General features: G+C 45.5%; 1 protein-coding gene across 2 annotated transcripts in view; it reads left to right on the top strand.

Moving 5' to 3' along the window:
- LOC311326393 (NACHT, LRR and PYD domains-containing protein 3-like) overlaps positions 1–16,503 on the top strand; it is a 138,723-nt gene that overhangs the window by 29,146 nt on the left and 93,074 nt on the right. For both annotated transcript variants that reach the window (XM_084459284.1, XM_084459285.1), the window contains exon 5: positions 6,527–6,700. In XM_084459284.1, the coding sequence (XP_084315410.1) occupies positions 6,527–6,700 (174 nt within the window). The remainder of the gene's footprint in view (positions 1–6,526; positions 6,701–16,503) is intronic.

Here is a 16,503-nt window from a genome sequence, read left to right as displayed (position 1 = left end):
GAGCCGAGAGAGCCGGGAACGCGCGTCTACATTTCAGATAAATGTGAACTTTTTCGTGGACGCGCGTCGGCCAGAGAAGCTCAACTGCGCAAGTCAAAAGTCACCGGAAGGCCAGAAAAGCACAACCGCGCAAGTCAAAAGTCACCGGAAATAGTCAAATGACTACAAATTTGCCAAGATGGCGCGGTTCAATAGGGCTTCATTGTTGATAGCGGCCAGTGAATGGAGTGGCTGTATCCAGTTATATTAATACATCCATGGCTCAGACGCTCTTGTAGGCGTGCTGAGAGAAAGTGGAAAAAGGACAAGCTACATGTCTCGTTCGGGATTCTGCAGGACTGTGTAATGGAGTTTCAGAGAGCTGTGAAGGCTGCAAAAACCGGGTACATTTCCAACCTTGTCTCCAATAACATTGGGAGACCCAAGGTTCTCTTTGACACTCTGGACTCTCTCGTCAACCCTCGGGATACTGCCCCAGTTGTACCGTCATCTGCTCTCTGTAATGATTTTCTTAATTACTTTGTTGAGAAAATCGTGTCTCTTCGGTCCGCGCCCCCCATTGCTGCCCCTGATCCCTCTGCCTCATCCTCGTGCCCAGCTAGTCTCAATGAGTTTAAACTCATATCCCTGACATCACTGTCTGACGTTGTCCACGAGCTGCGGCCTACAAACTGCCCCTCCGACAGTGTTCCCTCTCGCCTTTTTAAAGATGCGTTTGATTCAGTGGGCTCTTTTATTCTTACTCTGGTCCATGCATGTTTTAGTTTTGGAGTCTTTCCAGCCTCCTTTAAACATGCTATAGTGCAGCCACTAATCAAAAAGCCTAGTCTTGACCCAAATGTTCTCTCTAATTTTAGGCCCATCTCTAAACTGCCTTTTTTGTCCAAAGTACTGGAAAAGATTGTTTCCATTCAGTTGCACTCTTTTTTAGCGATGAATGATGTGTATGAGAAGTTCCAGTCTGGTTTTAGAATTGCTCATAGCACTGAAACGGCTCTCTTAAGGATTTTTAATGATATTATTCTTACTGTCGACTCTGGGTGTGCTGCTATCCTGGTTACACTAGATCTGACCGCGGCCTTTGACACTGTGGACCACAAGACCCTTCTTACCCGCCTTGAACAGTGTGCTGGCATTAAAGGTGCTGCTCTCATGTTCCTACAGTCTTACCTGACTGATAGGAGCTTCTCTGTCCAGCTGGGTGAGTTCTCCTCTAGTGTGGCCCCCCTCACCTGCGGTGTCCCCCAAGGATCCATCTTAGGCCCTTTATTATTTTCTTTATATATGCTGCCCCTGGGTTCCATTCTACGGAAACACAATGTGTCTTTCCACTGTTATGCTGACGATGTCCAACTGTACCTCCCCCTGAAATTGAACTGTAAGGATTCCTTTAAGCCTGTAACATCTGCGCTAAATGACATCAAGACCTGGATGGACTTAAACTTCCTTAGTCTGAATGATGGGAAGACCGAGGTTATTTTGTTTGGTCATAAAGACAGCCATGTTAGCAACCTAGGGCCCCTCGCTGCCAAGAATCGCTCTTTTATTAAAAGTCTTGGTGTCACTTTTGATACTGGTTTTAATTTTGAGCGACAAATTGGCTCTGTGGTTAAAGGCTCTTTTTTCCAGCTGAGGCTCTTATCCAAACTGAAACCGTACCTCTCTCTTAAGGACCTGGAGACAGTCATCCATGCTTTTATTTCTTCAAGATTGGACTACTGTAATGCCTTGTATGTGGGCCTTGACCAGCGGTCACTGTGGCGCCTGCAATTGGTCCAGAATGCTGCTGCACGCCTCCTGACTGGAACCAAGAAGCGGGACCACATCACACCGGTGCTGGCCTCCCTCCACTGGCTTCCTGTTCGCTTCAGGATTGATTTTAAAATCTTAATGTTTATTTTTAAGGCTCTACATGGTTTGGCCCCCCACTATCTGGCTGAACTGATTCAAGTTCGGGCGACATCTAGAACCCTGAGGTCCTCCTCCGAGACTCTTTTAATAGTCCCTAGATCGAGACTTAAGACCAAGGGTGACCGAGCTTTTGCGGTGGCTGGCCCAAAGCTCTGGAACAGCCTCCCTCCACACATTAGACACGCACAGAACCTAGGGCTCTTTAAGTCTCAGCTTAAAACGCACTTGTTTTCACTGGCTTTTGAGGCCTGATAGCCTACATCCCCTGTCCTGTTTTGTGTCCTGTCCTTTTATTGTTCTGTGATTATGTGCACTTTATTCTGTTTTTTGTTTTAGTTTATTTTATATATTGTACAGCACTTTGGTGCAACTTCGGTTGATTTTAAACGTGCTTTATAAATAAAGTTGACCTTGACCTTGACCTAATCTCTATCTGCGCTGCTGGGATAACTATATTATACAGTAGCCTATTATTACTAGGCTACTGTTCACCTTATTATTTATTTATCTAGGTACAGGTAGGAGACGAATGGTTGTAAACCATGAACTCAGCCAGGTATATTGGAATTAATTTAAACAAGTGCATTTGTATTCCATTTTCAAGTATTGCTGATTTCCCGTTCCTATAGGAACAAAGTAGCCTACATTTAGTTGAATTGTTATAGAACCCATGCCTGCATGGCAATAAAATAACATACTGTAATACCTTCTTTTCGTAGGGTAGCCTACTTCTTTAAACGTTAGTCTAAGCTTGTTTAATACGTTATTTGACTGTCTACTATGGTCAGCCACCCAGTAAATGTCGGTCAAGCTGTAGGCTAAATGCATTTCTTCTGAGCCAGTCCCGCTAAGAGCAGCTCTCATCAAATTCATAGCATAGACTACCGCATTATAGTGATACAGTATTTATTCATTGTATATTTAATGTCTTTGTATGCTTGGCAACATTGAAATGAGGTCCCCCGATGATAATAGGCCATTGTTAATCCAAGTGTTCATAATCACAATGATAGTGAGTATACTTGTTATATAGGCTAATAGCGATTGAGTCAAATTGACATTTAAGTGCTTTGCGGCTGTCTTTTAGGCCTAGCCTATTGATTAACAAATACATTCACACTAGCTCATTTGTGTCAAAATACAGTATCCCACATCAGCATGGTGGCTTGTAGAGTCTCTTGCCTTTAGCATACAGGCTTACCTCAGATCATTCACTTCATCATTCATTGTAAACTAGGAGTGAAATCTCAGTGTGTGGTTATATGTTATTTGTTGATACTTTCTTGATGAATTACGGTTTATATATATAAATGTGGTTCCTTCCTCCCTGTTTGGGGGATAAACTCAATTCAAATGCAGACTGCCCATTGGAGTTGATTAGGCCCCATCAACAGTACTGTTTGTCCTATCATCAGGTTGTTTTAACAGGTTTTGAGGGAGATTTGAATAGTGGGTCCAAACTAGCGTGGGGGCATGGAGACAGGAACAGGACCATTAGGCTACGCTATTGACAACAATGATGGGCTAATAGAAGTGTTAGGCTGTTGATTTAAACAGTCATGTCAGTGCTCACTGCTATGAGATTAATGTAGAATTAATAGCCTATAGAATAACCCCATTCAAAAAAGAAGTTTTGTTCCAATAACCACTGGCCTAGTGAATCTGTTGGCTCGCTCTTTTTTTGCTCCCCACTTGACATCGTTCGTCTTTCGGTAAACAGATAAATTCACATTTGTGTCAAAATCCCGTATCTCACATCAGCATGGTGGCTTGTAGTCTCTTTCGTATGGACACACTAGGCCTCCCTCAGCTCATTCATTCAATTCATCATTCAACCAATCACTCTCTCTTCTGCATTCTACAATAGAATCACAAGTTCACATCACCATAGGATGCTTTCTCAATTGTTATACATGTACATACATTGTGAATCTCAAATGTAATGTAATTATAGTTTATATATAGGCTAGTTATAGTTTCGCTGAATAGGCTACATTCCAGTCTAAAGTTACCAGTCTCTCAACAGTATTGTCACACGCTCTGCTGCCACTAGTTGCTTCTTGATCAACGATGCCTCTTGGTGGTTAGTGTGCAACACTGCATGAAAACACGTTGGTGGATCCCGCCACTGTGCTGACACCACGGTGCCGCCGCGTTTTGTGAGTTCCAACATCAGAGGCTCAGGCACTGTCCATGTCCTGTCCAAAGAGCCTTAGCACCCTCCAAGCTGACTCAGGTCCATAGTGTCCAGCCAATCAGGAAAGGCCTTACATACATTTCTATGGATGCTGAGTATTCATTAGAGGAATTAAAAACCTGCTCATGACTAAAACATATAAGATGCAGCAGCACTCTCTCTCCTAGCTCCAGAATGAGTCAGTCTGTTTATAATTCAGTCTGAGAGAGGAAGACAATATAGCTGACATTCCTCCTTTTCACCACTAGTGTAGCAGTGTTTGTAAGAAGGCTGAAGTGAAGAGTGAAGTTACGCTTTTAGTCAGAATGCTCTGGGAGAGCTGTGTGGTAGTTTCTCAGTGCTCTTGTGTTCTCCCGTGCTCTGGGAGAGCTGTGTGGTAGTTTCTCAGTGCTCTCGTGTTCTCCCGTGCTCTGGGAGAGCTGTGTGGTAGTTTCTCAGTGCTCTCGTGTTCTCCCGTGCTCTGGGAGAGCTGTGTGGTAGTTTCTCAGTGCTCTCGTGTTCTCCCGTGCTCTGGGAGAGCTGTGTGGTAGTTTCTCAGTGCTCTCGTGTTCTCCCGTGCTCTGGGAGAGCTGTGTGGTAGTTTCTCAGTGCTCTCGTGTTCTCCCGTGCTCTGGGAGAGCTGTGTGGTAGTTTCTCAGTGCTCTCGTGTTCTCCCGTGCTCTGGGAGAGCTGTGTGGTAGTTTCTCAGTGCTCTCGTGTTCTCCCGTGCTCTGGGAGAGCTGTGTGGTAGTTTCTCAGTGCTCTCGTGTTCTCCCGTGCTCTGGGAGAGCTGTGTGGTAGTTTCTCAGTGCTCTCGTGTTCTCCCGTGCTCTGGGAGAGCTGTGTGGTAGTTTCTCAATGCTCTCGTGTTCTCCCGTGCTCTGGGAGAGCTGTGTGGTAGTTTCTCAGTGCTCTCGTGTTCTCCCGTGCTCTGGGAGAGCTGTGTGGTAGTTTCTCAGTGCTCTCGTGTTCTCCCGTGCTCTGGGAGAGCTGTGTGGTAGTTTCTCAGTGCTCTCGTGTTCTCCCGTGCTCTGGGAGAGCTGTGTGGTAGTTTCTCAGTGCTCTCGTGTTCTCCCGTGCTCTGGGAGAGCTGTGTGGTAGTTTCTCAGTGCTCTCGTGTTCTCCCGTGCTCTGGGAGAGCTGTGTGGTAGTTTCTCAGTGCTCTCGTGTTCTCCCGTGCTCTGGGAGAGCTGTGTGGTAGTTTCTCAGTGCTCTCATGTTCTCCCGTGCTCTGCAGCTCTGTTGTTGCGTGTGATCACGCGTGCACCTCGCTCTGCACGAATGCTCTTTACTGAGCTCTGTGTGTCTCCCCTATATGTTATGTGTAATGAGTTTTAGTCAGTGAGGCATTCTTACTCCCATCTATTCTCTGATCTTCTAAAAAAGATTGTCGGTCTTTAACTGGTCAGAACCAGCTGGAGCTGACCCCACTATAACTTTTAAAAACTGCTACCTCAGCGCTTGGCATGTTTCCACCTCCTCACATTGCACCATACATACATCCAGTGAGGAGTAACACGTTAGAAAGTACCCGTGCGCAATGCATCAACAATCCCTCACCTACACGGCTGGCAGCTCTGTCTATGGCTCTGACAACGGGAGCTCTCTGCCATGGAAACACCGACACTATTTCTCCCTCCTCAAGATCAAGGACTCAATACTGGTCAAGTGTAATCTATGTATAGAGGCCCATAAGGTGTGAACCTGAATCAGTTATTCTGAAAGCACAAATGCCATGGAAACAGGTATTTTTCCTACCCTCATTCCTCGTTATTATTCTGGAAAAGGTGCAAATGCAGTCACCTCTGTCGTGGTGCAGCAAACTAGCCCAAACTAGCCTACTCCTGATTTCTCTAAATCGTATGCTACCAACGGACACATCACCTAGAAGCTGCGTCAGTTATCGATTCATATCATTGTGGATGGCCACAAGTTAAAAATGCCTTTTTTGCAACATAGGACTTTCATTTCACTATTCATTTCATGTAGGCTCCTACACATGATTGAAAAGTGATCAGTAGTGACTATATTCTGTATTGGTCCATGTAGCCTACAGCATGCAGCGGGCTGAGAGCTGACTGTTCTATCATCTTCTAGGCCTGTACATCAACATTGAGATTAAAACCTGTAATTTGAGCTGTATGTGTTCATTTCCCCCATATCAAAATATAACATGCTGTATACTGTAAGCTATCAAATTAAACGTTTGAGAAGCTTCTCCTCTTGAGGTTGGCTTATTGGTTTGAAGGCTAGGAATGTTGTAGGTCACTGGCCAGACATGAGGTAGCCTACGAGTTATTGAAAGCTGGGTACCCTTTATTAAGCCTTAGGCTACATATGACATGTGTATATTAATGTGTATATTATACAAATCATATCATTAAGATTAGCATGTCATTAAGGAACAAAAAGTCATACATGTTTACTTTGTAATTTCAGACTCTCTGGATGTGACCTCAACGAAGCCTCATGTGAAGTGCTGGCCTCAGCTCTCAGCTCAAACTCCTCCCACCTGAGAGAGTTAGACCTGAGTAACAATGACCTGCAGGATTCAGGAGTGAAGCTGCTCTCTGCTGGACTGGGGAGTCCACACTGCAAACTGGAGAAACTGAGGTCTGTATCCCTGAGCATATTCACATGTTAAATGATGGGATTTAAATGTCTAAGTAATTGTACATCTCAGTCCTTGAAGAGGGATGTTTTGAGCATCAACATTCAACTTGAGAAATTATCTTTGGACTACAGTACATACAGTAGAGTTGACAAAATAGGGACTATCATCTCAAAGCTTACATACAGACATATACAGACTGTAGGTGGTGGGTGGGTCCTTTATTGAAGAAACAAAGACACAATCAAGACTAAATACAAATGTGGATTAGGTACAAAACAGGGGCGCTGCTAGGATCCCAAATCATTAGGGGCTGAGGGAAAAGCGTCAGGGGCTGAAGTTTAGAGGCAGTGACACCTGTTCATTTTGGTTTTTGGGGGGGCCGCATATATTTAGGGGGCCCATTTGGGTTCGCCTCAATGCACCAAAGACAAGCACATACACACACTCATACAGATTGCACAGTAATCCACAAACTGCTCAAATACTGGTAAGTGGCATCGAAATGTACTCTTTAGTGTGAACTAAATCAACAACATCAGCACGGTTCAAACTGAGGACATAACTTCTCTCTAGTATGCTTTGACTAATCTGAAGCTATCACTGACTTGGGACACCCAGGTGTTGGACCTCTCAGAACACCACAGAAGACAGGCTCACGTCCTCCACCTCCACAATGTCAACCTGCTGAAGTAGCAGTGGTTGTAACTGAACGTATCGACTCCTGTGTGTCACATGAGATGGTCACCTGAAACACAGATCATGATGAGAATGAATACATTCTGATGAACATAACCCATACAGCAGCATAGAAGCTCACATTCAATATAACAACATGAACATAACCCATACAGCAGCATAGAAGCTCACATTCAATATAACAACATGAACATAACCCATACAGCAGCATAGAAGCTCACATTCAATATAACAACATGAACATAACCCATACAGCAGCATAGAAGCTCACATTCAATATAACAACATGAACATAACCCATACAGCAGCATAGAAGCTCACATTCAATATAACAACATGAACATAACCCATACAGCAGCATAGAAGCTCACATTCAATATAACATGAACATAACCGATACAGCAGCATAGAAGCTCACATTCAATATAACAACATGAACATAACCCATACAGCAGGGATCTTGCTGGTGTTTATCTAACAAGCATGTCAGACATATATTTTGGAGCACGGTTGTGGAGTGATTTATAAACCAGTAGAAGAATCTTGAAGTCTATTCTGAAGCTGACGGGTAGCCAATGCAGAGCCTTCAGGACGGGTGTGATGTGAGCCCTCCGTCTGGATTTTGTAAGGACTCGTGCCGCGGCGTTTTGTATAATTTGCAGGCGATTGATGGTTTTCTTTGGTAGGCCAAAAAGAGGGCATTGCAATAGTCCAGTCTGCTGGTTATAAATGCATGCATAAGTCTTTGTGTCGGCCTTTGAAAGGAAGGATTGCACTTTTGCCATGTTTCTTAAATGATAGAAAGATACGCTAGTTATGTTATTGACATGAGATTCAAAGTTCAGATCAGAGTCGACTATGACACTTAGATTTCTAACCTTGTGTTTGGTGTTTAGTGCCAGTGTATTAAAATGTGTGTGTGTGAACTCAGACAGGTGAGGGGGAGGTCTCTGTATGACCCTGGTGACCTCAGACAGGTGAGGGGGAGGAGCCTGGTGACCTCAGACAGGTGAGGGGGAGGTCTCTGTATGACCCTGGTGACCTCAGACAGGTGAGGGGGAGGGCTCTGTATGACCCTGGTGACCTCAGACAGGTGAGGGGGAGGGCTCTGTATGACCCTGGTGACCTCAGACAGGTGAGGGGGAGGGCTCTGTATGACCCTGGTGACCTCAGACAGGTGAGGGGGAGGGCTCTGTATGACCCTGGTGACCTCAGACAGGTGAGGGGGAGGGCTCTGTATGAGGCATGTGTGAAGGCGAGGAACGTCGGGGTCTTGCAGGGGGTTGGGTTCCACCAGTGGCAGGGGGTTCTAGGTGGGGGGAGCAGTGTGAGGTTCAGGTGGCGGGTGCTGTATAAGCCCCCCATCCCTAAAAGGACAGGGGACTTGCAGGGGAGAGTGGTGCACAGGGCCCTGATGACCGAGCGCTTTCTGGCCGGGCTTGACCCCGGGGTGGGGGAGGGGGGCCCATACTGTGGTGAGGTGGAGACGGTGGTTCATGTGTTTTCTGTTTGTGCACGTCTTGTTCCTCTGTTTGTGCTGTTACAGCCCTCATGTGTGAGGTTGGGGTTTGTGTTTTCTAAGGAACTGTTTGTTTTGGGCCCACAGTACACGTGCAGGAGGAGGGCAAAGTGTGTTTTGCTCAATGTTGTGTTTGGGTGAGCTAAGTTGTCCATTTGGATTACAGGGAGGAATAAGGTGAGAGGGGCGGGGCCACGGACCCAGTCCAGGTGGTTAGGGGGAGGGTCTCTGCTTCTTAGGGTAGAATACACCTATTTTGTGAACAATAACAATGTGGCTGAGTTTGAGAGGGTGTGGTGTCCGGGGGTGGCAATTTGTACAGTGGGGGCAGATGGGCTTGATGTTTGTTTGTGAGCTGATGCTGTTCTGTGCTACTGTGTGTGTGTGTGGGGGGGATGTTTAGTGTTTTGTAAGGATGTCTCATTAAAGAGCATCAAAAGTCAAAGTCTCTGTTCCTCCTCTCTCTCCTCTTCTCTCTGTTCCTCCTCTCTCTCCTCTTCTCTCTGTTCCTCCTCTCTCCTCCTCTCTCTCTCTCCTCCTCTATCTCTCTCCTCTTCTATCTGTTCCTCCTCTCTCTCTCCTCTCCTCTCTGTTCCTCCTCTCTCTCTCCTCTCTGTTCCTCCTCTTATCTCTCCTCTTCTCTCTCTCCTCTTCTCTCTGTCCCTCCTCTCTCTCTCTTCTCTATTCCTCCTCTCTCTCTCCTCTTCTCTGCTCCTCCTCTCTCTCTCTCTTCTCTCTGCTCCTCCTCTCTCTGTCTCTCTTCTCTCTGCTCCTCCTCTCTCTCTCTTCTCTCTGCTCCTCCTCTCTCTCTCTTCTCTCTGCTCCTCCTCTCTCTGTCTCTCTTCTCTCTATTCCTCCTCTCTCTCTCCTCTTCTCTGCTCCTCCTCTCTCTCTCTCTCTTCTCTCTGCTCCTCCTCTCTCTATCTCTCCTCTCTCTCCTAGCTCCAGAATGAGTCAGTCTGTTTATAATTCAGTCTGAGAGAGGAAGACAATACAGCTGACATGCCTCCTTTTCACCACTAGTGTAGCAGTGTTTGTTTGTAGAATAAATGTCATCTTTGTCACAGTTAGCAGTTAATTATACAGAAAGCAAAGCTACTATCACAGAAGACTCAGGAGTGAAGTTACCCTTTTCTAGACTTTATTCGTCTGACAATGTGTTTATCCAATGCAAACCCACTTTGTTAATGTACTGATTGCTGATGAAAATGTTTGCTAATAACGTTACTGTTCTGGGTTCAACATCTGTCCGTTGTGGTCATATAAAGGAATCGAGCAGAATACTGATGTATATCCTATGTATACAGATCTTAACAGACAGTTGGATTACCTGAAGCCATGAATCACGTGGGTTTATTAATCAATAAGCATATAGTGTTACAAAACAATAGCCCAGATACAATAACTAGGCTGAGTACAATTATTACATTGTTATGCCAATTGTTACAATATCGAGTTGTTGTCGAAGGAGAAGTGGAAGTAGAAGCCAGTAAATTAGAGAAGAATGTAGCATGAAAAATGCAGTATTATGGTACAGCTGTTGAGCGGCTTAAGGGGCTAGCAAGCTAGCATGTTAACAGGTTACAAGGCTAGGAGGCTAAGAAGCTAAGCTGCCCTCGGCTAAGCAGCCCGGTGGTTCTTAAATACACTCTACCAGGGGGGCGTCATGTGACATCTCAGATTATGGTGATAGGCTGCAATGGTACAGTGATCTAGTCTTTTGTCGATCAGCCAGGTCAAGATTAGACCGTTGCTAGGGGACCGGACATTCTAGATGTCTCCGATGTCTGATTACCCAGTTCTAGCAGCTGCTGTTTACTCTTACAGAAGAACTGGTCAGCAGAGAACCTTCCTTGACCTTCTCTGCCCTCAGACTGTGTATGGCCTAGGCAAAAGGTTATCAGAGTTCACTGTGGCCTAAACTGAGTATATGGAAAACAACAAAAAGGTGAAGTTTCTGCCTACTTCAATACCACTGCAATAACTGATTATTAGTCAGATCAATTAAATCGTTACAGCTCATTTCATATACAAAGACAACACAATATGCTTTACAGACAGGGGGAGAGGATGTAGCCTACATGTAGCCTACTGATCCTACCCCTAATTATGTGGCAGACTGCATGGGGAGCGCAGCGACTCAACATAATCGATGAGTTTGGAGAGAGAGGGTCTTGCACCAAGACTCCGTGAGCACACAGCGGACGAGGGGTAGCCAGAGACTAACAGGTCATGCTGTCAATAGATCTAGCTTTGAATAATATTGTAATGCCCTCTGGTTATAGTAGAATATCTCTACTGGAGCTGTTTAATCCAGGAATGTGATGAATTTGATCATGTCAGAGTTGCTCAGAGCTTAGCTGGACTGGCTCAGAAGAAATGCATTTATCCTACAGCTTGACCGTAGCTAGCGAGCTAAACAGCCACAGGAGGAACTGGACTGCCCTTCCCCCTTCCCAATGCTGTTTATATTCAAATACACTTGATGAGCTGGGGGGAGGATTCAACCAACGCCAACAGTCATCAACAAATACATTTCCATCCCTGTTTGTCTTCCATGTCTGGTGCGCATTCTCTGCTTTTAAAGTAATCTAGAATCCAAGCTCTAATTGTAATCTGTGTGTGTGACGTACCAAGATGGCGCCAGTATGTTTGGCATGCCGTCGGCCGCGTCTACTCAGTTTGGTGTTTGTCATTGCTCTGTTTTTAAATGTTTGCTGTCGGGATGTTTCGGCTCTATTTGCCTACGATCGTCAAACTTTACAAAGCATCCGAGTTTCTGATTCGATGCAAATGTTTTTTAGAGCTGACATGCGAGATCAGAATGCCCCCCCCCTGTTAGCAGATATTCCTGCTTACCTGCGCCGGTCACCTGGTGCCTCTCCCCGGATCAAACGCCGGAGGAGACGGGGAAAGCGGAGTGGTGTTCTGGTGAAAGTCAAGGCTCTCCTGTCGTCGTCTTGTCTGGATAATCCGCGACTCATGCGTGGGGGATATTGTTATTCCTCTACTGTAAGGCGATCGCTGCAGATCAAGAGGCCATGGGTGCGGATTGACGTGCACAGCCTGAATGCCCTCGGACTGACGGTGCGGCCTGGCCCGCTGATGACAGCGCTGGGCCGGCTGCCTCTGGCTGGTGTAGCCGAACAACAGGACCGCTGTCCGGGCAGGGGAGAGCCCGTGCTGATGGGGTTGTCCCCAATAACCTGCGCCCAGTAAGATTGGCTGCGACCAGTCTGACTCCCAACTTGATCTTGTCCATGGCTTTGATTAATGCCAGGTCATTGGCGAATAAGACGTTCCAACTAAATGACTTTTTCACTTCCCGTGGGCTTGATTTTATGTTCCTGACCGAGACTTGGTTACACGTTGGTGAGTCTATACCATTCTCCGAACTCCTCCCTCCCGACTGTACGTATCTCAGCACCCCTCGGACCACTGGGAAAGGTGGTGGGCTTGCGTGTGTTTTCAAGTCCAGCTTTCATTGTCGGCAGATTCCATCTGTCATTTACTCGAGCTTTGAACTGCAACTCTTTGAACTAAACGTGTCTCCCCCTCTGCTGTGTGCGATTGTATATCGCCCACCTAAATACAACAAGGATTTTATCCAGGAGTTTGAGAGTTTTCTGTCTGGAACCATGGTGGATTATGATCACGTTATGATTTCGGGTGATATGAACATCCATGTCTGCTGTGAATCCAGTCCTCTGGCCAAAGACTTCCTGGCTCTGACTGATTCCTTCAGCCTCACTCAGTGGGTCTCGGGACCGACGCATAATAAAGGCCACACGCTGGACCTGGTGTTATCGCATGGCCTTACTGTCTGTGTAAATGAAATTTGTGATAACGCCTGTATTTCTGATCACATGCCTGTTCTATTCACTGCTGTTGTCCCATGCGCTGTTGCCCCCTCACGTGCTTCTGTGCGCCGTTTTCGAGTGATAAACTCGGACATCTCAACTCGGACATCTCAACTCGGACATCTCAGCGCTTTTCTCGGCAGCTGTCGATGGCTCTACCCTCTCTGTGGATGGCTCTACCCTCTCTGTGGATGGCTCTACCCTCTCTGTGGATGGCCTTGATGCGCTCAGTGTGGACGAGCTCGTGGCGCTGTTTAGTTCCACTTGCACCTCTAATACTGGACTCTGTCGCCCCCTTGAGGAGTAGAAGTCCCAAGACACGCTCTGAACCGTGGATTACTGACTCTATCCGTGCGCTCAGACGCTCTTGTAGGCGTGCTGAGAGAAAGTGGAAAAAGGACAAGCTACATGTCTCGTTCGGGATTCTGCAGGACTGTGTAATGGAGTTTCAGAGAGCTGTGAAGGCTGCAAAAACCGGGTACATTTCCAACCTTGTCTCCAATAACATTGGGAGACCCAAGGTTCTCTTTGACACTCTGGACTCTCTCGTCAACCCTCGGGATACTGCCCCGGTTGTACCGTCATCTGCTCTCTGTAATGATTTTCTTAATTACTTTGTTGAGAAAATCGTGTCTCTTCGGTCCGCACCCCCCATTGCTGCCCCTGACCCCGCTGCCTCATCCTCGTGCCCAGCTAGTCTCAATGAGTTTAAACTCATATCCCTGACATCACTGTCTGACGTTGTCCACGAGCTGCGGCCTACAAACTGCCCCTCCGACAGTGTTCCCTCTCGCCTTTTTAAAGATGCGTTTGATTCAGTGGGCTCTTTTATTCTTACTCTGGTCCATGCATGTTTTAGTTTTGGAGTCTTTCCAGCCTCCTTTAAACATGCTATAGTGCAGCCACTAATCAAAAAGCCTAGTCTTGACCCAAATGTTCTCTCTAATTTTAGGCCCATCTCTAAACTGCCTTTTTTGTCCAAAGTACTGGAAAAGATTGTTTCCATTCAGTTGCACTCTTTTTTAGCGATGAATGATGTGTATGAGAAGTTCCAGTCTGGTTTTAGAATTGCTCATAGCACTGAAACGGCTCTCTTAAGGATTTTTAATGATATTATTCTTACTGTCGACTCTGGGTGTGCTGCTATCCTGGTTACCCTAGATCTGACCGCGGCCTTTGACACTGTGGACCACAAGACCCTTCTTACCCGCCTTGAACAGTGTGCTGGCATTAAAGGTGCTGCTCTCATGTTCCTACAGTCTTACCTGACTGATAGGAGCTTCTCTGTCCAGCTGGGTGAGTTCTCCTCTAGTGTGGCCCCCCTCACCTGCGGTGTCCCCCAAGGATCCATCTTAGGCCCTTTATTATTTTCTTTATATATGCTGCCCCTGGGTTCCATTCTACGGAAACACAATGTGTCTTTCCACTGTTATGCTGACGATGTCCAACTGTACCTCTCCCTGAAATTGAACTGTAAGGATTCCTTTAAGCCTGTAACATCTGCGCTAAATGACATCAAGACCTGGATGGACTTAAACTTCCTTAGTCTGAATGATGGGAAGACCGAGGTTATTTAGTTTGGTCATAAAGACAGCCATGTTAGCAACCTAGGGCCCCTCGCTGCCAAGAATCGCTCTTTTATTAAAAGTCTTGGTGTCACTTTTGATACTGGTTTTAATTTTGAGCGACAAATTGGCTCTGTGGTTAAAGGCTCTTTTTTCCAGCTGAGGCTCTTATCCAAACTGAAACCGTACCTCTGTCTTAAGGACCTGGAGACAGTCATCCATGCTTTTATTTCTTCAAGATTGGACTACTGTAATGCCTTGTATGTGGGCCTTGACCAGCGGTCACTGTGGCGCCTGCAATTGGTCCAGAATGCTGCTGCACGCCTCCTGACTGGAACCAAGAAGCGGGACCACATCACACCGGTGCTGGCCTCCCTCCACTGGCTTCCTGTTCGCTTCAGGATTGATTTTAAAATCTTAATGTTTATTTTTAAGGCTCTACATGGTTTGGCCCCCCACTATCTGGCTGAACTGATTCAAGTTCGGGCGACATCTAGAACCCTGAGGTCCTCCTCCGAGACTCTTTTAATAGTCCCTAGATCGAGACTTTAGACCAAGGGTGACCGAGCTTTTGAGGTGGCTGGCCCAAAGCTCTGGAACAGCCTCCCTCCACACATTAGACACGCACAGAACCTAGGGCTCTTTAAGTCTCAGCTTAAAACGCACTTGTTTTCACTGGCTTTTGAGGCCTGATAGCCTACATCCCCTGTCCTGTTTGTGTCCTGTCCTTTTATTGTTCTGTGATTATGTGCACTTTATTCTGTTTTTTGTTTTAGTTTATTTTATATATTGTACAGCACTTTGGTGCAACTTCGGTTGATTTTAAACGTGCTTTATAAATAAAGTTGACCTTGACCTTGACCTAATCTCTATCTGCGCTGCTGGGATAACTATATTATACAGTAGCCTATTATTACTAGGCTACTGTTCACCTTATTATTTATTTATCTAGGTACAGGTAGGAGACGAATGGTTGTAAACCATGAACTCAGCCAGGTATATTGGAATTAATTTAAACAAGTGCATTTGTATTCCATTTTCAAGTATTGCTGATTTCCCGTTCCTATAGGAACAAAGTAGCCTACATTTAGTTGAATTGTTATAGAACCCATGCCTGCATGGCAATAAAATAACATACTGTAATACCTTCTTTTCGTAGGGTAGCCTACTTCTTTAAACGTTAGTCTAAGCTTGTTTAATACGTTATTTGACTGTCTACTATGGTCAGCCACCCAGTAAATGTCGGTCAAGCTGTAGGCTAAATGCATTTCTTCTGAGCCAGTCCCGCTAAGAGCAGCTCTGATCAAATTCATAGCATAGACTACCGCATTATAGTGATACAGTATTTATTCATTGTATATTTAATGTCTTTGTATGCTTGGCAACATTGAAATGAGGTCCCCCGATGATAATAGGCCATTGTTAATCCAAGTGTTCATAATCACAATGATAGTGAGTATACTTGTTATATAGGCTAATAGCGATTGAGTCAAATTGACATTTAAGTGCTTTGCGGCTGTCTTTTAGGCCTAGCCTATTGATTAACAAATACATTCACACTAGCTCATTTGTGTCAAAATACAGTATCCCACATCAGCATGGTGGCTTGTAGAGTCTCTTGCCTTTAGCATACAGGCTTACCTCAGATCATTCACTTCATCATTCATTGTAAACTAGGAGTGAAATCTCAGTGTGTGGTTATATGTTATTTGTTGATACTTTCTTGATGAATTACGGTTTATATATATAAATGTGGTTCCTTCCTCCCTGTTTGGGGGATAAACTCAATTCAAATGCAGACTGCCCATTGGAGTTGATTAGGCCCCATCAACAGTACTGTTTGTTCTATCATCAGGTTGTTTTAACAGGTTTTGAGGGAGATTTGAATAGTGGGTCCAAACTAGCGTGGGGGCATGGAGACAGGAACAGGACCATTAGGCTACGCTATTGACAACAATGATGGGCTAATAGAAGTGTTAGGCTGTTGATTTAAACAGTCATGTCAGTGCTCACTGCTATGAGATTAATGTAGAATGAATAGCCTATAGAATAACCCCATTCAAAAAAGAAGTTTTGTTCCAATAACCACTGGCCTAGTGAATCTGTTGGCTCGCTCTTTTTTTGCTCCCCACTTGACATCGTTCGTCTTTCGGTAAACAGAT

This window comes from Borostomias antarcticus, assembly GCF_949987555.1.
Source record: "Borostomias antarcticus genome assembly, chromosome: 27".
NCBI classification, from domain to species: Eukaryota; Metazoa; Chordata; class Actinopteri; order Stomiiformes; family Stomiidae; genus Borostomias; species Borostomias antarcticus.
Note: the sequence above shows the minus strand (reverse complement) of the source record. Positions and strands in the feature narration are given on the sequence as shown.